This window comes from Rissa tridactyla, chromosome 6, assembly GCF_028500815.1.
Source record: "Rissa tridactyla isolate bRisTri1 chromosome 6, bRisTri1.patW.cur.20221130, whole genome shotgun sequence".
Lineage (NCBI taxonomy): Eukaryota > Metazoa > Chordata > Aves > Charadriiformes > Laridae > Rissa > Rissa tridactyla.
In genome coordinates, this window is record NC_071471.1 from 58,294,699 (window position 1) to 58,315,547 (window position 20,849).

The following is a 20,849-nucleotide window of genomic DNA, read 5'->3' on the forward strand; positions in this document are numbered from 1 at the left end:
AATGCTGGTCTCATGAAACTTAATAACAATTCCAGAAATTTACTTCTGCCTAAAAAGTGATTTTGGTTCCTTTCTTTGATCCACTTTTCATCCTTTCAACCTCCCGCATATACATAAAAATGAAAACGTGTCTCCTATTTTTCCCTCTACTGTCCAGAGAGGTGTTCTGTTTGATTAAATATACATGATATAGGTATAAAAAAAAGAAAATAAATTCCCAGTGCACCTTGTGTACTCTCACAATTAAAAAACCTGTCATACATATTTCATTTTTTAGCTTGGGTAGCACTTGATCATATAGGCTTCTTGCCTGAGAAAAAAGTATATGATACAACTTAAAAAAAACCTGCAAAAAATGGAATGAGAATATTCTTTTTTTTTTTTTTAGTACTATTTTTGTGGGGCTTTGTTTTTTTTCTTTTCTTCCCCCCCATCCCAACAGTGGATACACAAGGCATACTATATACATAATTACATGAGAGAGCCACCCAGCTTTCAAAGGAGTCATTCTAGTGAATTGTGTAAATAATATGCCTTTAGAAACCCTAACATATGAATACAGATTTACCAGTTATGGAGCAGTTATATACCTGAGAGACAAGAATACCCATTTTAAAAAAAAAAAGAAATCCTGCCTAATTATGAACTTACCAAAGAGACTAGCATGGCTCAGAGCAAATTAATACTTTTATAACTTTCTCCAAAAGTTTTTTGGCTGTTTTCATTTGAAAATAAGAAAAATGTTAAAAACTGTAAGTCTTAATTAAGCCAAAAATAATGGCCAAAACCCATACAGTTAGAGTTTACACGTCCTTACAACCCAGACCACTGTTCCCTGCGCTTAAAGCAAGATAATTCTGACTTTCCTTGTCACTGGCAGTTTTTCTGGAAAGTCTTTCCGTGGTAAGAAGATAGATTTAGAAAATAAAGAGGCAATACGGTACTCCTCAGAGTGTGACCATGGGAAGGATCTCCCAGGGTTCAACGAGCCCACAAACTGTCAGGTTGTCCCCCTGGCATATATTGCACCAGAATCATGAAGGGCAACATGCAGCTGCCGTCATAACCAATGCTTCTCTCAGCATTTATTGCGCTCATTTTTGTCACATTTCCACAAGCATATTTGGGGACGATTAAAAGTGGTTTGTGTGCCTGTTTTACTATAACAAAAGTAATTGAGCTATCGTATTAAAGACCCGCAGAGCATTTTCACGAACTGCAAATCGAGCAACCCAATACCACTTACGGAAAGCTGAGAATATGTTCCTGGGACAACCGTAGGATCTATCTTCAAAACAATTACATCTCGCAAATCAGAGGCTGAAACATGCTACCACGGTTCAATTATAACACCCTTCCTAGATTCCAAACATAGGAAATACCGTACCTCATACCGTGGTACAGATCACTGACTTCAGCACAGCAGTTTTCCCCTTCACCCTATGGCTCAGGGGGTTACCGCATTCTGCGAGTTTTGCTGTGCACACACAGCTCAAACCGCTGTAAACAATTCCTTTTCCTTCAGCCTCCAACTTTTCATGTAATTGCTCAGTAAGTTTTCCTTACTGTACACGATATGCAAACGCTAATCTTCTGGTAACTCCCTAGCTTACAGTAACCTTTTACAAGACATTCCAGTTCACTAGGTACTCTTAAACAAAGATAAGGGACATAGAAAAGAGTTTACATATTCAGATTATCCAAATAATTTCTTACCTGAGTGGGATCCAGGAGGATCAAATCACAGCTCTTAGGTAAATGTTTGTGAAGTTTATTTTCCCCAAGAGCGGTTACCGAAGGGATTCCAGATCAACAGAAGTTACACGCCCCAGAAAGGGGCCAACTTCCCATCTATAGGGGAAGATCCTCATTTGCCAAGTGCTTGAGGGAACTTGTGCAGATCATATCTGAACTAGACAATACTGATGTTTTCATAAGTTATACCTCTTTAATCCATGAAGCTGATAAGTCTAAACCAGTGTACCGGCAGAGCTTTAAATTCAGATGCCATACCCTTCTTTAAGGGGTATAACATGCAGAGACTTGTGTGCGCTTCTTTAAACACACACCAAAGATGGTGGTGTTAAAAGCAAGCCCTACCCAAACTTACTAAAAGCAATCTCACCAAAGTCTAAAGCACAAAACTATCTGAAGGCTTAAAATGGAGATCTTACAAGACCAAGAGCATTAGGCTCTTTCGTAAGTGACAAAACATAGTTAAAATCTTACTATGCCGTAAGAGAGAAATCTAATTTTTTGACATAGGCATCCTGCATGAATTTGGGCAGAGTAACATGGCATCTCAGTTCTGCATTCACACAGCAAGGACAACAGAACTACCCTGCCTGAGAGAGGTGCCAGAGACCGAGGGTGTCCTTAATTATGAAGTTCTGATATATAAACCCCAAAAACTGAAACAACAGCAAGCCAAGAAGAGAACAGTGAATCATCACCTTTATAATAAAAAGCAGGAAGAGCAATATACCAACTGTCTAACCATCATTGAACCTGAACAACCACGAGGCTTTAAGAAAACACCCAACCCTACCAGAAATGGGTTGAAACCTCTTCAGCTTGGGACACTTCTATGACTTCAGTCTAGATTTCCATCACACAAACTACAGAGAACAAACCTACATTGGTGGAAAGATAAAATGGAGGCTTCACTAGATTTTTCCCTCATTTCTAGTTTCATTTAATTCCATAAAATCTCTCAGGATTATTGTTATGTTATGCACCTACCACACAGAAGTGTTTCAAGGATAACTGATATGTCTGCATAGCACTTTGCATTCTTAAAGTACTATATAACTGCCAAGTATTAATAACAAACCGCAGAAAGAAAGCTTATTTCTACTTTCCACCCAAGGAATTAGTATCTGAATTGTAAAAAGCATATGAATCCACTGAAAGTAGAATATATGTTTTAAAATTTAAGGAGGATATGCTAAATGACAAAATTACAAAACCAAAATATTTCCAGAATCATTGCATCTTTCTCCTAGGAAAGTGCAATTCTAGTGGAAGAATCCTGTTTTCACTACAATCCTGGTTTTTACACTCTCTTTTCCAGCTGACTTGACTGAAGTGCAGACCATTAATATCTGAAGTGCCTTGTTTTGATTATACTGGCCTTTGCTGGTACCAATCTAGTTAAGGTAGCACCAGGAATTTCCAGCATAAAACATATTTACAGGTTTATAACTTGGCTCTAAAAATTCTACTCCAAAAGACAGTGGGAGGCAGAAAGGCTCAGATGAGTGCATTATATTACATATCCTATGTGATGCATACTCGCTCACAATAGTATGCGAAGGGGAGGGATTAACTTTAACGCTGAATTACCCTGTTTCACAAGCCGCCTAAAATGATACTTTTAACTTCCTGTTTCTGTAATCAAAATAATGTTTTGTAAGTGTTTCAGCTAATTAAGAGCTTAATTTGCCCAATTACACAGCTTGGCTTAAATCATAGAAGATGATCAATATAATATAGGAATTGGAATGTCATGTCTATTGATCATATTTATACACAAACATTCTCCCCCCTTCCTCCCCTCAGAAGTCAATCGCAGCTTGTCTTCAAAGGGTCAACCCCCAGGTGATGGGATGCTGCGGACTGCCAGCAGCACAACGCTGCCACTCAAAGAAAAGGCTTAAATGAAGATCAAGGCTGAATAAATTAACTGTAGGCGTTTGCCTTTTTGTGAAAGAGAAACTCCCAGGAAAGAGCTAGAGTATAGACAGCTTTGCAGGTTACTTCAAATGCTATTCTTAAAGCAACACGTATTTCTGGCCTTTGGTATTGTATTTCCCTTAGCCCACATAGGAACACAATACAGCTCTCCACTGCCGCACAGCAACATTAAATATAAAAACCTGCCATTAAAGGCCAGAGGGTAATGGCATCAGTGTGGGCGACCCATGCTCAGGTAGTGTTCAACTATTATCTCCAGTTTAAGTAGGCTGAAAATACGCAAATCCAGCCAGCACTGTTTTTAGATAAAATTGTCAGTTTTATGGATATTTATAGTATGTGTCCAGTCTTGCAGAACTCCATCTTCCTCCACCTCATCTGTAATATAAACTGCTTTTAGCCCACATTAATACAATGTGTTACTGGGATACTTTTCACATTTTGTATAAGTCAGGCAGCAGATCAATACCCAGCTATGCTGAGGCGGGGGAAAAAAAAAAATCATTACGTTAGGATCCTGTTAAAAACAGACACCAGGAGGATGAACCTGATGCACAGGCACTATTCCATCTGGATGCACATGTAGATTACTACTTATAAATACATCAGAAGTGGCTTTCTTTCCAATATATGGCTTTAAAGAATCCTACAGATAGGACCTTTGGTATATATCCTACATCAAATCAGTCTTGCCTCAAAAAAATTTAACTTCTCTGGCTCTCATGAGAGCTCTTTCTTTTGATCAAAAGTTTCCACCCTCTGTATCAACTCCCTTACCCATATACTTCCTGTGGTGAAATCACAGCACTGAAATTGAAATAGCAAAGCTATTTCCATGACAGCATCTGCTGGTGACACAAGCTCAGGTTTATAACTTTTCCTTGGATCAAGGAGGAGTAAGAGGATTTAAGATAAAGACTTTAGCAGCAATAACAGTAAACTAAAAATCAAAAGGAAAGCAGCCACACAGAAAAATATTTTTTAAAAAGTGTAAGTTCTTCTATTATTTGAGATTGCCTAACGTGAAAGTCTCCTTGGAAAATTCACTGAGCATTTGGGGTTCCCCCCTCCAGTAATTTTCATAGACAAAAAAGCATATACCCCACCTGCATCAGAGCACTGGCAACATAACATAGCAAGAACAGATGCAGGTCTGGTTGCCTCAGAAGTAAAAGAAAAACAGACCAGCCAGACAATCCTCTTCCTATTGTTCTTCCAACCCCACCACATAAGAAATAGAAACTGATAACCATGCCCCATAGGTCAACAAACTTGAGCTCTATGAGACGATAATTGCAGAGTTGAGATTCCTCTGAGACACCTTGCCTCCAGCTCAGCAAAGTTTAAATCAAGAAAACATCAGCTTCAATGTCCCAGAGCTGACCTTCACTAGTGTGGACTTGAAGAGAGAGAGGAAAAAATGGTCTCAGGGAGAAACTCCAAAGCACACTTCACCTTTGCAACGCATCACTCATCCAAAGAAATGGTTTGCAAATATAATTCAGGACTCAATGTCCATCATCTGAGAGGTGTTCAAGCTCTTCTCAGTTTCACAGAAGTCAATGGAAGCTGACAGCAGTAAGCAACTTGCACAAACAAGTTACTACTTACTACTTGTAAGATACTGAGAGAAGACCGGAGAGAATCAAAGCCATCATGTTAGTACCTGCAATGAAACTCGTGTGTTTTAAGGGGTTTTGCTGCTGTAGTTTTTAATTCTCTCCCACTCTGCTCAAGTGACTTGGCTCTTTGTTTCTGTTGGGCTCACGGTACCATAGATCCCTTCACCACCATGTTTCATCATTTCACAACTCCAGTTGCCACGACAACAGGATGCAGCTTATCTGTGCTGTTTCCATATTTCCAGTTTTTGTTGCCATAACAACACAATCACTCTGGCTTTCTACAAAAACAGCAACTTTAAGCCATGTATTCTCAAGGATGCAGGATTCATCATACGTGTATCTTCATGAGAGAAGAGATTTGTACAGGCAATTTGTAAATTAAGCTATTTTTTCTGAAGGGAGATTTTTCACTCACAAAAGTGAAAAGCTGACAGCAATTGCCAGAGGCAGACTGCTGAGACATCTAAAGCCTGGCCTTTAATAATAGCCAGAGTAATATAGCACTAGGCCACTTCCGAGTGGGGACTCCCCACAGTGTCAGACTGTGTCAAACTGCACAATTGTTATGTGATGTGAGTAAGTGTCCATACTTGTTTCACCCAGGCAGATCTGAATTAGACGCTAGATGCAATTCTCCGGAGTTTTAACCCAGTGGCCTCCCCATTATTACCAGCACCACCGCCATGCAGCTTTGTGTTTGAAGGCCCATTTTAATTCTGTAATTCAAGCTGTTGTTGCAAATTTCTTTTCAGACGCTGACCCTTTTCGCTTTCAGGTGACTGCATTTTGAACTTTTATTTACAGGAAGTGCACATTCATAAGACTGGTGAGAAAATGTTATACAAACACAGCATGCATAAACACAAAACAGTGATGGCTATGAGGGGTATCAGCTAACATGGCACTGTAACTTCATTACACCCTCATTTATGTACTTCACTAATGAGACAAGCACAGGTGTCCAACACGGTCCCTCACATGAGATGAATAACAATAATACAGTCCAACCTGCTTTAGCCATGCTTGGTATCCAGAAGATATAAGTTGGAATCCATCTTTTGGCATGTGTATTCGGGGCTAGGAGAGAATAGACATAAAGAGAGACCTCCTTTTACACTGGGACCTAGCTAACCTAAGTCTAAATTCTGGAGCATTTTAAACAATGCAGACTTTTTTTTTTTTTAAGCCACATATGAAGGTTTAGTCCCCAGGTTAGTTCTTGTTTACTCCTCTGATATCAGCTGCTTTAAGAACACTCTTCTAATAAAGCCAACACAATTTTTATGATCTCCATCATTTTATATTTCAACTCAGTACACATAGGTATTTCTTTAAGATTTCCACGCAAATGCAGTTGGATAAGCATAGCCTCTGTGGTGGGTGCAGTAGCAGAGACTAATGGTCATTATTGCTTTTGCCACTACATAAAGCTAAATGGTGTCAAAACAGCAGCAGTCAAGCTATGAGAGTGTTTTTACAGTCACCATCCTCAACATGATCAGACCAGGCATTGGACAACATGAAAACCCCTGAAGAGGTGCAGCCTTAATACCAAGGTAACAGGAAGCTTTGCTCACACACAGCCTTAAATTATGCCTCAAACTGATAGACAAATAGAATCTCCTCCCCATTTATTGTTTTCATGCTTTATCGGGTCGAGGAAAAGGCAAGATATTCAATTGCTCTGGAAGCACAAAACATATATAAGCTAGAAAAAAGTATGGAACAAAAAAATGAAACAATGCCTGCCATGACATTCATTTGCAGTTCAACGATATTCTCACAATCAAATGGATTCAACTGTTGTCCCCCCCCTCCAAAAACATACGAAAAAGAGATGCTTAGAAATTAAAATTACATCTAAGGAACAGAATGAGACAGGACATCCACAGACACTGATTCCAGAGATCTTTCTTACTCCTGGAAACTACTTCACAATCCCTTTCTTAATTCACTGTACCACCAAACCAGCACATGCGTGCCCCTATCACTCCTGGAAGGCTGGAAAAACCTTTCTCATTTTCAGAATGGCTCTATTCAAGGTGAGTTTACCCCCATTTGTTCTTGTGTCAGCACAATATTTAGTTTGTACAAACTGTGTCCACCTTGGTACTTGTAACACTAAAAAAGACAATTGGTTGGAGAGGAAAAACGTGTCACCACCAAATGACGAACCTTCACAGCTATGGTGGGGCAGTAGTCCAGCCTTGGAATTCGAAACTAAAACGAGTCCTAGAACAGACTAAAATCTTGCCTCTAAAGAAAAGTACACATGGAAGATTTCACAATATGTTTTGAACATTAGTTATTTTTGCTTCTCTCCAGTTCAAATTGAAATCCTCCTAAATCTTTCAAAGCAGTAGCAAGATTATGCCCTGGTGTCCTAGACAGTAATCTCAGTTAAACATGAATTATATTAACCACCATTGTGCTGACAAATTAAAGTCAAGTATATCTGGTTACTGCATTCACCTGCTGAGTTTGGACTTGCAATGCTTAACACATTAACAAACTATGTTTTTAGGGGACTCCTCACACAGCTAGAAGCATCATGCTCCAAGACCTAATCCTTACTTCAGCATTAACCTCACGGGTGGTTGGTCTCTCTACTACTGTAAAACGAGGACAACACTCATTTAACCCACCTCACAGGTTTGCTGAGAGGAACTGCTGACGTTTCTACGTGCTTTGAAAATGGAAGAAACTATATGAAGTGCTACGTATCTAGCAAGAACGCTATAGAAACCCACGTTTTACTTCTGGCTCAAGTGTTTGGGCTGCTTTTTCAAAGTATCCCAGCTCAGTATACTTCTCAAGAAAAAAAGAGCCTTCATAAACAAGCAGAAATAACGACCTTTTGAAATCAGCATCGGGAGTAAAGAGACGTGAATATCAGTCTCTGATCTGCCCAGGTTCACACAACAAATCTGTGAAAAATGACTTCATTTCTTTCTGTTTCTGTCACTTAACCTACAAATTAAAGGATCACAGTGAAGCTTTCTCTTAGGACCAGCAGGCTGCTTAACATTTGTAAAGCCCATCAGTCCAGAGTAGTTTGAGTAATTGATTTAAGGCACTGATTTAAACCATTTAATTTGAAGACCCTGGTCCTGCAAATACATAAGGATATTACTAGATCTATTGCCATCAACAGGATTACTCTCATGCAAAAGTCTCTCCAGTATCAAAGATAACACTGTATTTCTACTTAGACAACTCTTAGCAGCACAAGTTCTTTGTGACTTCAAAATAAAGTTCCTCGAGTATTAGCAATAAAAGTAATCAGGACTTCCAGCAGATTAGCAACTACTGTAAATTTGATTTATTTTTCAATGCTGACAAGTTAAATATACAAATAGTAGAAACGAAGACCCATCACCCATCCCTCAGCACCATACTTGCAAAATCCCCTCAGCGAAGTATGTCTCCTCTACATTTGATAAGCTTACTCTCATCTAAGAGGTAAATACACTATACAGAAGAGAAGCAAATTTTATCAGTACGAGGTATGTCATTACCCTCATACTGCTGCTCATACCATTAAAGTGGGATATTTGCACAAGCGAGCCCTCATTCATATCAAATTCAAGCACTGATAGAAAAGCGTAATTTAATTAAAATCTCTGTAGCTCTCTTTTACCAGCATTTAATGCACACAGACCCACCACTGTCTGAACTTTTACAACTAACCTCCTAAATTTTAAATTTCCGTGGTTCTCTGAGGCATATAGTAAGTGACCCCCAGGAATGTTTCCTTCAGCAAAGACAAGCAATTAAATAAGTACATCTGGTTAAAACTTTTCAAATTTCAGTGTCTGAATGACAACAGACATGCAACTGCAAAATTAATGAAGAACTCCTCATACATGCTTGGTAACTTAAAAAAAAAAATAAATAAAAAATTGCCCCTCTTCCCCCAGCCTTTAAAAGATTTGGGACACAGACAACTGCCTTGTTTGAAAGCTGTATTATTTTATCAATCATTACTAAAATATTCCACGATTATGATCCATTCAAGGCAATTCCATCAGCAATACAATTAATTGCCCAGCAAGATCTACTCATTTTTGTATTTTCATGAGCACACACCGTTTATGCTCATGGTTCAATATCATTCGTAAGTGCAGTATTTATTTTCTCTTAGCATCTGCTCCAGCATTTTCTGTGACTAGAAGTCAGACGGGTAATTTTCCTCTCTCTTCCAACAGCCACCTCAAAAAGTAACTCTGAAAGCACTCTGTCTGTTAACTTCTATCACGCTATTTTGTGAATATTTCACATTTTTATCTAGGTGAGTGATTAACTTGTAATACAACCCTAACAACTTCCTTTTCCAAGACATCCACGTTTATTATTGAAGACTTGCTTTAAAAATGAGCCTTCCATCACTGCAGATGGCTAATAACCATCAGCGACTTATTCACAGTTCTGAAATGCAATTTTACCCGGTATGAAATGCCTACTTTCTTTTTAGTCTTTTGGTGGCCACAGAACTTATATATTACCCATATATTAAATTATATCATTATATATATCGTAACTGTCTATAAACCCATGAGCCAGAATAGCTTACTTTGCTCATCTCTTTTTCTGCAACCCGACTTTTTTCCTTTAGTAATCTACTCTTCCAATTTTTAATCCATTTGATTTCTGCAGTCCCTAGCAAGGCCTAGAACAACAGAATGATTTCTGAGAACAAGTCAGTAATTTAAAATTCAGTGGTACCCCTCTTCCCTTCCCTACAAAGGCTGATTTTTAGAGGACGTTTAATTACAGGCCTGAGTTCCTATTTTCTAAGCCTAAACACAACCCCTGAAGGCTTACAATATTTGAGTCACAGCTGGAGCTGTGGTTACTATACAGTTTAAATATCAGCCTCTTTACTGTGCAATTTGTTTTGAAAATCAAATCAGATGCCGTGTCATAAACAAGTGCTAATTAAGTACTGAGCGGAAATTGGGCTTTTTTGTGCAAGAAGGGTTCTTAAATATCTGCATCTTCACTTCCATAAGAAAGGATAAATATGTCAAGAGTGATAATTATAAAAGGAAACCTACTATGGTACTTGCAAGGCAGTACTGCTGCTTCTCCATTTCATCTGCTTCCATGTAAGAAGGAAGGGGGGGCAGGGGGAAAGTTGAGACCTGTATGAAATATATATGCACTAAGGATCTTATGAATCTGATCATATAACCCATAATGCTTCCTTTTCCCTCAGAGAGGGCATTCACTCTGGGTTTCCATCACATACGATTTAAACACGCAAGCTAAACCCATCTCTCTCTGTCACTGCAAGGCAACAGTGAAGCTACTTACATTTTCATTCCTTTTAAGTTATGATCTACACACAGTATTTATTTGACGATAACATTGCATTCATTAGATATAACAACTTGTTTGATAAATATCAAGTAAAGAACAGGAATAATGCATTTTAATAAGCTGAAGGTTGCCTCTGAGTAACAATATTCATGACTCCATTAACTAACAGGCTCTCGGCTACAAAGGCAGAATTAGATCTGTCAGTCACTGACCCGGGAGGGCTTGTCCAGTTGCACTGAAGACTGTCCAGTTGAGATGACTTCCACAGCAAAGGAAAATATCCCCTGTGGCCTAGAACTTGTCAATGAGTTTGTATGCATTACAGCAATAAACTGAATTCCCACTACAGAATATACAAATTCATGGTCCCCAACAGATACCTTACTCCCCTGTCGAAAGCAGTACTCAAAGCACAGTCAGATCTGTGGACTCCAATTCAACAAAACCAAAGACAAGATTTCAAAATCTTTCATTATTATCATGAGAGAAAACCATGAGGGCTCCGATTTCAAGACCATAATCTGACAATATTTAAGCGTGCTCTTTGTAAAATTTGGTAGAAGGAATGAAAGAACGCTGAGTTGGTTGACCGTCCGATTTCAAGAGTTTGATCCAAACTCCTTCAGAAGGACATGGCACTCTTGAACAGTAGGCTCTGACTCTGCCTGCAAACTTAATGAATTCACCACACGCGATGAACATGGCTACTTTAGTGAATTTGTTTGGATTATGTTGACCAGGATCTGCTCCAAAACAACTCCTACTGGAGAACGTTTATTGATACTCCTTGACAGATAAAAAGGCACAATTTTTTATACACTGCAAGAGCAGCAGCTACCAGGAAAACTACTTTTGTAACATGAAACACCTGGATACCTTCTTAAGGGCTCAGAAGAATACTAAGCTGCGGTATTCAAGACCAAACGGAGACCTGTGACAGCACCCCATTAATCTCTGGACAAAGTAACAGCAAGCTCTGTGAACATGCCTACTATAGCAGTGCAAAGAGATCCTCTTCGTGCCCATAAGTAAAAACATGCTCGATTTCACAACCACTTGACATTTTAAGTCGGAAATTCAAGTCCTATATTCAGCCTCCTTCAAGACTGCAAGATCTGCGGTGAGGAAAAGAGAAGCTATATTTCACATGCTACTGTCTGAACTTGTGCCATGTAAGTATCCAACACGAACAGCAGCATCCCCAGTGCAAGCATTATGTATAAAACAGAAAGCTGGAAGCTTGTCTAGAGATCAATAAAACGAAGCTGATGCCTTTTAAGTGTCTTGTCTTGTCCAGAGAAGAGTCAGAAACCACACCTGGATTCTCATTTTTCACTGAGACTCAGAGCATCAAGAAATAGAAAATTCTGTACTTGACAAAAAAAAAATGACAGCCAAGGTGAACAAAATTAACAAGTCTGGAAAACTACGATCTCCATAATCAGTAAAATCAGAAAAAGTGCTAACTTTCACCTTCCTCATCTCCTGCTGGGTTTTAGGTAGCATACGAAAAAGCATGCAGAAGAGATGGGCTAGAGGTCTGTGGCAAGTATCCTGGAAGGAAATCTGCAGTTCACACATTAAGCAGAAAAATTTGCTAGAGGAATATTGGGGTTTTTTTCTTAAAGAAATGGACATGCTTTCAAGAGCAGACTCCTGCACTCAACCATCACGTTTTCTGTTTAGCTAGCGAGCTCTCGTCTTCTGAGCAGACTCCAGCACTCAAGCCAAGCATTCTCCTGGTCAATAAAACAACCAAAAAACTTCCTATTTGCAGAATGGCCATTCTATCCCAATTCATCTTCCTCCCAAAGCGCTGTGCTACAATTACAATGTGCGACCTACTCACCCATCATAAGTAACTTGGAATTCGTAACTAATTGCCCTGAGTACTTACTGAGATATATTAAATTTCCTTTACTGATCTAAATACCCCGTTCTGATTTCAGCTCTATGACAGTTCCCAACTCCTTGAGACTGGCACAAGATGCAAATGCTCCTTTGCTTGGCTTAACCAGAGGAGACTCCTCCTTACAACAAGAGGTTCCAAAGAAGCCTGCTGTCTTGGAGGACTATGATGCAAGAATGAAGCCATGGCAACAGAAGCAGCTGAAGATACCCAGGGGGCAGCCTGTGGCAGCATCCCCATGCAGAACAAGTACCTCTAAGAAGACTAACCAGAATGAGCCTAGAATGTTGCAGAACTGACCGACCAACCGTTAAAACCCAAAAGAGCCCAAAACACCAACAGACAAACAGTATGTCCTGGCTCCCAAGAAAGGCAAACTACTGAGATTGAGCACTAATAGCTATTGCCAAAACGAAGCAGTCACCATATGAGGCCTAAGTAAATCTACTCCCAATTTAGAACAAATTAGAATTAGTGCTAGACTAACCCAATCTTCTTCTTTAAGAAGATCACTGAAGTCCAGACAAATTAGAAGTAGTTAAGCATTTGATAGATGACTTGTAGGAAGTTACTAGTTAAAATGGAGAGGATTAGGATTAATACCAGAGTTATAAGGAGGATAAGAAACTAAAAAGGGTAGAGGATCACAGGTTATTTTGAAAAAGGAACCACCAAGCTGTACAGATATTGATCCTTGTTGAAATCCACTATTAATCTTGAAAGTAATGTTAAAATAGTCTCACTAATGGCTAAAAACCCCAAGAATTACTAATGTGCTAATGAAATTGTTTGAAGACAAAGCGACATCATAAATACATAGAACACAGCATCGTGAAGACCTGGGTAACAGAACCAACAACAGATGTAATTAAATTAAAAAGTAACATTATTTCCATTATAAAGTAGGGACTCAGTAACTGAGAAGAGGGAAAGAGGTCCTGGGATACGTCACTCATTAGCTAAGGATGGTTCACTAATAAGATGCAGCCATGAAGATGGCAAATACTACTACAGGATATCGTACCAAGTGAAAAATTCCCAGAAGAGAAAAAATAGTATTACTGCTTTTGTGCAAGGAAAAAATAAAACTTTTCCTGGAACATTCTATATAGCTCTGGTCACTCATGTTCCAGGTAGATTAATCAAATTCTGCAGCTATTTAAAAAGGTCTGCTAAGGTGGTCAAGAGTTATAGGAAATGTCTTATGACAGAACGAAGAAAAAAACAAACAAACAAACAAAAAAAAAAACAACCCAAAAACTTGTTTAGCCTGACCAGATCCAGCTCAGAGGAGAATATGATTGCTCTCCACAAATATATGCAGATGAACACAAGGGAGCAAGAAGAGCTGTTTAAGCTCAAGGACAACATTGGCAGAAGAACAAATGAGAATGAATTAGCCATGAATGAAGTTAAGCTAGAAAATAAGAATGAGGATTCTAGCTTTCAAAGTAGTCAAATTTGGCATAGCAAAGAAAATTCTACTCACGTAAGAACTGCTTTGAGTAGCTTGCAAAAGGGACTAGACAGTAGTCTAGGCACTGCCAATAGCAGACTTGAACCCATGCTCCACAAAACCTGTTCCAATCCCATATGGAGATGTTTCCTCTCACTGATGGGCTCTGACTGTTTTGCCTCTGCATAAAGTCTTATTTTAAGATCAGTGACATAAAGACATATAGGAACATCTTCTTGTCAGTAAAAAAAAAAAAACAACTTTCAGGACATTTATGCTTGTTTATAAACAACAGCTGTGACAAAGTACAAGAGCAAAACACTTCACTGGAGTCATCCCAGTCAAAAGGAGAAAAAAAAAAGGAAAAAAGTTACAAAAAGAAATTTAACAAGGAATGTATATTTTTGGTTTTTTTAAACCTATTAGCAACAGAAAACACCTTGTGTTATATTTAAAGAGGGTGTTAACACTGTCAACATCTGTTGAGATGCTTCCAGGACCCATCTTCTAAAACAAGATCGATCCATCATTTCTTGAGACTACACCCACTTCTCACTGTTCTAATTTGCAGGAGATGAATGATAGCTGGCTGCATTTCTCAATCCCGTTGAGAGTTTTGGCATTTAAGAATGAAGGGCACTGAGCAGACCCAATGAACTACCCCCCTGGAGAATCGCCAGCATCTTCCTAACAGACAGAATTAGGCCAACTATCCATAAACTAAAAGCAACTCCCACATAAACACTGCGCCATTCTGCATCGCTCTCACAATAAATAACAAATGATGTGTGTAGAGGGAGAGTGACTACATTGTATGATGGACTTTCATGCTAGACTGTTCTTCTCTGAAACAATTAGAGACTGTTTTGGTTGCTATACGGGCAAGCCTGGAAATGTTAAAGTTTTCTTTTCCAGGCAGAATGCAGTCTTGCTCTGCTTCATTTCCAAGCAAAGAAAGCCATCATCTTTCTCCCAAGTATTTAATCCATCCTCCTATATTTGAAAAACAAAACAAAACTCACAATCTGTAAGAATAACGTATGTCCTTAGCTGTAAATATCAAGAGAGAGGACTCCTACAAACAAACAGAGAGAATCCACATGTAGGCACGAAGCCAGCTGATGGGAAAACCACACCAGAGTTCTACACTGGCTGGTATGTCCCAAACTCTCTTTCTACAACCTTCTTCAGATCTGTTTTGCTCCAGGTGCTTCTGAAGAAGATCGGCCATCTAGACTACACTTAAGTTAGAAGTACGCTTATAACAGTTTTGCTAACATACCACTGCACTTAAGAACAACTTCTTCATTCCTTCACAGCACGTCCCTGCAACTTTTCCCTTCTTACCATGGGATGAGGGAAATTAAACCGGCACTAAGGCACTTTGCCTCTGCTAGTCCAAACTGGTTACTCCAGTGGATTCTGCCAAGAGCTTGCACAGCTCCTGCTCACAGACTGTAAACACTTCTGTCCTTCCCTCAAGAAGACTGGAAAGACCCCTTGCCGAGCTTTCCCATTCTTCCTCATTCTCTCCTTCCTGCTGCTCTCATCAAGATGAATGCACAGACCCTGTTTCAACAGTGAGGGGAGGAAACATTAAATCAGTTGTTTCTCAATTCTTAGTTACAGAGGAGCACTAGAAGCAGCTAGAGAATGCAAAATTTTGATCAATCCTTTGTTTCCGAGCAAAAATCACTGTGGAAAAGTGAAACAGTTTAACACTGAAAGTCTTCGTTGCCGTTTCTCAAACTTCTGCCATCACAGCTAAAAAAATCTGGCTGTGCACACAGAGCTACAAGCAGGCCGAGCACCCGTTGGTAAATGGAACCACAGAACTTGCAGATGAAAGAGCAAAAATGAATTTTAATGCAGTTTTTAGAAATACTTGTCATTGTTTCAGCATTGCCATTTAGTGAATGGGACCGATTTCTCTCTCAGTAGGGGATGATATTTTAATGATGTAACAATGTACTTCCCAGAAGAAAGACAAGCCTCATGAGGCAGATTAAAACTAAGAATATTCAGATCCCATTAAAAACAGACAGTTTCAAGCCATTTTTAAAATTAATTTTGTTTAATGATAAAATGTGTTATCTTAACAGGTGGCTAGCCAATTGTAAAATTAACCAAAACATGGTCAGAAGCACAAGGCTAGCTATTAGAAGAACTGGTTTCTATTTATTCTGTCTTCAATTATCAGTGTACCGTATGACCCTACACAAATTCCTCCAGTCCATGACCCCGGGCAAATTTCTGAGCTTCAGCTTTCTCTTTCTGCAAAGCAGGGGTAATATTTGTCCAACACCAGAGTTCCTCAAGACCTCAGATAAAGAGACATTGGAAAGTACTGTTGTTTATTAAGCAGGGCATATTTAATGCAACTCCCAGGATGTTTACTTTCAACAGTTTCTGCAGAATCAAGAAGTTTTTCTCAGCACTAATCAGCATCCTGTCAAAGAAATAGCTTCATGTTTGATTGCTTATTAATTGGATTTTGAACACTTGCTATTTAGCTGCAGCCACTGGACTCTGCTACGCTACAACTCATTTTCAGTTTCCACAGCTAAACACACACCGTATTCAGTCCTTCTGTGCAAAATGACTTAATAGATAAATAATACATCTTGATGAGCAACTCCCAAATTGTAGGAAGGAGGAAATGAGGAATACTCAAGGAAATATGATGGAGTATTAGAAACACTAGCTAAATTTGCCACTGAGAATGGCTAAATATTACACAAATCTCGACAGCACACATGGAGGTTAGAGATGACACAAAGAAAGCAGACAAGGAAGTGAGAAAACATCCTATTCCATCTGCATTGTTGAATTTAGCATGAAGTTTTTATACAACAAAATCAAGTTGCTCGACTTACTGGTTTCGCTGGTCTTACGTGTGATCTGATCATTTATACCCTAAATACCAACGCAGTGATCACTGAGAAAATTAATATGATGAGAAATGCATCTATACAGATGAAAAAAGTCAGTGGAATCCCTTCACTCAATTCTTAATAAAAATTCATCATTTACAAGTATAAATGACTCTCCTTGTAATAGAAAATAACTACTTTTCATTAACAAGTTTTATGATACAAACAAACTACCATCACAGTAAAATCCAAAGAAAACAAAACAGCAGATGAACACATTCACTCAACATGTGCACCCAGTCAACATTCGTACGTCAGGAAATACTTTCCGATCCCCACTTTAAATGGTTTTAGAGTCTGAAGTGAATTTTAAATGAGACCAGATCATGAAGTTTTCTCTGCCATTTAACTTCTAGTCTCAAGTCATTCTTTCCCCTAATTCAGTAGCTGCTGAAACATTGAAAATAAACAAGAAAACAATGTCATTTTATATTTTCATCTCATTTACGGCCCAGAGATCAGAGCGTTGTTGGCCACTGGAAATGCTCCAAAGATCACCATTTCATTTTTTCTTCATTAGGCACCTCTTAAAGAGGTGATATCCAAACACTGCACGTTCCTACCTTACCTCTAGAGATAAAACAAAGCTACAGAATAATTTTATTCTCTTCCTCTGAAATCTCCATTTCTTCTTTCCATATCAAACCACTACAGAATATTGAGAATGTCGAGGCCCCTGTGCCTGTCTTGTATCTTCCAAGGATTATTTAGGAAACCTTTTGCCTAACCAAAATTTGTGGTTAGAACAGCCTGCTTTATCTTACTAATGAGAATGATAATTTAGTACCATATACTCATGAGGAATTATAGCTCTGCTGACTGGCAAATAATTTGCCAAGGCAGATTAGTTTAGCTGCATAAAATAAATATCCACCTGCACATACTAGCACTAATCAGGGCGTGAAATTAAACTTTTTATTCAGTGGGAAATAACTGCTGCAAGGCGGCGATTTAGTCTGGGAAGCAAATATTAAGGTCAGCCTATTCTCTCTGATGTTTATAGTATATATTACAGTGCGGAGAGCACGGTGCAACAAATTCTGCTTTTTAAGTCTATGAAACTAAATACTTCAGTGATGCGATAGCAAATTTGCCATTTGCTTTTCTAATTGCATACATTTAATGGAGCAAAGTGGCTGAAATGAAACATTACCAGAGAAGTGAGGGTGAAGTTACTGAAGTACCAAAGGCCTGCACCAAGCACAGAAAAAACTACAACACAAAGTTTGGGGCAGAAGAAAATAAATCAACATTTTCTTTACAATATACTAGTCCCAACAAATCCTCAAACTAAGAGGATGTTATTTCAGTTCTGTTGGAAAAAATTACTAAGCATATGTTTAATATTGAAGCAGGATTTGCAACTCTGCATTTAGGAGGCAACTCTCTGCTATCACAGCTGTTTTACAAAAAAATATTGCTTTCAGGCCACTCTTGCTTTGGATACCCAGGGCTCTCTGCCACAACGAGCACAATTCAAATATGTTATTAAAAAGACTATAAGGTTCTCAAAACAGAGTTTTATAATAATAACTAACCAGTCCTAGGTCTTAAAAATCCCAGTCCTACTGACACCATAAATCATACAGGTTCAGTGCAAACAGAACCTCTTTTAAAGCACCAGCTTTTGTCCATCTATTCCATATATATACACACACACACAAATAGAAGAAAAAAAGAAAAAAAGAAAAGAGATTCCAAGTCTATTACCCTTCTGGTCTCCTATTACACTGACTATGCCTGCTAGTTATGCAGAAGCTCTTACAACCACGAGAAAAATTAAAGAACTTCAGGTGTTTCTCTCATACAGAAAAAAAGAGAAAAAGCCAGAAACAACAATAACAACCAAAAAACCCACAGACGCATCTTAAAAGACAACCAAAAAGGCTTTGGTTGTCCTGTGAAATTGGAAGGCCATCAGGACCTCCTAGAATCATGTCAGTCAGAAATAAAACAAAAATGGTAATTTGGGGGTGAAACTGAAAAAAGGCGCTCATGAAGAATGCTAGCATCAACATCTTCCTATTTACAAGCCAGGAAATTAAATGAAGTACTGCAAATTGATTCATTCAGAAAAACTGAGAAAGTGAAACTTCATTAAATATCAAGCTATTGCCTCCCAAACTGGTCAGGTACAGCTCCAAGAACTGCTAATTAAACACAACTGAAGTTGTCACTAGTCCATTCAAGAAAACAGATGTTGCTTCATAGAGCTTTGATATTTTTCTTAAATACCTTTCAAAATGAGGAACAAAAAATATGAACTCTTATAGAAAGGGCTTTATTGTATTTTTATAGCATATTACATACCTTGTAACAATCATTCTGTTAAGTGTGAATGTCAGTTTTATTTTCTGTCCCTTTTTTCCTGGCTATTTACAAGCTTTGTAAGAATCGTTCCTTAATTAAGTCTAAACATAGTTTTATATAAATGGATTCCTGGAATTAAAAACGTTCAGACTTAAGAAATGATTGTTACAGAGACTGTAACAGGCCGTAAAAAAGAATGCCACTTTAAACAAAGATTTCTCATTTTAATTAAAAAGATAATCATCAGAACATTCGTACACTTAACAGAACCATTTGAAGCTACTTTGAAAAAATATCTACTATTCTATGCAGGCATATGTAGTTTACTTTATATGACATTTAATCAAAGTCTCAGTTGAGCCTATCGCACTCATACTTTAAATACTGTATCTACAGTTTTAAACACTTTATTCAAATATGAAAGTTACTTATTGAGCACCTCATTTCTAGTACTTTTGTAAATGATTATGACAACAGAAATCCCGCATTCTTGAAGGCATAAAACCAGAGCTCTGTCAGGCAAGGGGTTTTTGGGAGGGGGGTTTGTATGTTGGTTGTTTGGGGTTTTTTTAAGCCAATGGGTTCACATCCACCTCTCCTTCTAGCTTGTGCATCAGTCTCTTACACACCATACTTTATGAAGAGTGTAGTTTTACCTGTAGTATTGTAGAGACATGAAAGGGGGCTGAGGTGAACTGAGACACATTCCATTCTGGTTAAAATCCTTGGTGTCGCTGCAGAACACTGGACTATATAATTTACAAGATCATATTTTAAATCTATGAACTGTCTTTCATTCAAAAAAAGCTCTGGAAGATGACATGTAGAATACATGATAGAAAACACTCATTCACCAGCCAGAAGAGTCTTTCCTGGCCAGCAGTTGCTTAGTATTACATAATGCTAATACACAGCGATTGAGTATCAGAAATAATTTAGGCCTTCTTAAAATACAGAGGTAAACTGAGTAGGCAAACGAAGTTAAATAAATTACTTAATCCTTAAAGTATTAGAGTATATGTATCATAGCTGACCACGGATAACTAGGAAACTGGTAGCAGAGATTAGCCAAATGTAACGCTGCTTCATTGGCAAGTAATCAAGCCCATACCAGGCAGTATGAAGGCAGCCTTCTCTTACTCCCATCGAAAAGCTGCATAGACATGAGCACACAGAAAAAAAAAAAACAAACACAGATACTTTAAAGGAAGATAATTTCATTTATAGCATTAGCCTTGGATGAAGTCTCCCCGTGACATTTTTCTATTGAGTTAGACACAAAAGTGAAAAACAAATCGCCAGGTCCGCCTTTCCGACACCTTGTGACTCAAGAGAGCTGCGCAAAGTCAATGCCAAAAATTAGATACTGATCTTTTTACTTGGAAAAACTATTATTTTCTAGAGAAGCACAAAACCACTATCACCTACAGGGCCGCTTTTCAGCGTGAAATGAAACCTACCACAAATCCATATCAAAAACAAAAGTACTAAAAGCAGGAGAGATAACAGGTCTCATGGATTTCAGTATTCACCTACAATAGCACTTGGGAAACTCTCAGGGAAAACCGATAAAGAGCAAAGCCCACCTCAACCCAAAC

General features: G+C 38.4%; 1 protein-coding gene across 13 annotated transcripts in view; it reads right to left on the reverse strand.

Annotated features, from left to right (window-relative positions):
- The window catches only part of BTRC (beta-transducin repeat containing E3 ubiquitin protein ligase), a 124,262-nt gene that overhangs the window by 101,039 nt on the left and 2,374 nt on the right, over positions 1 to 20,849 (reverse strand). For 4 of the 13 annotated variants that reach the window (XR_008467246.1, XM_054207603.1, XM_054207602.1 and 1 more), the window contains exons 2-3: positions 10,379 to 10,465; positions 6,330 to 6,398 (exon numbers count right to left, since the gene is read on the reverse strand). The exons of 4 other annotated variants lie outside the window; for them this stretch is intronic. Coding sequence is in view for 8 of the 9 variants with exons in the window: in XM_054207603.1 (XP_054063578.1) it covers positions 6,330 to 6,398; positions 10,379 to 10,465 (156 nt within the window). In the remaining variant the exon portion in view is untranslated. The remainder of the gene's footprint in view (positions 1 to 6,329; positions 6,399 to 10,378; positions 10,466 to 20,849) is intronic. 5 more of the 13 variants (XM_054207608.1, XM_054207605.1, XM_054207600.1 and 2 more) reach the window with 2 other exon arrangements.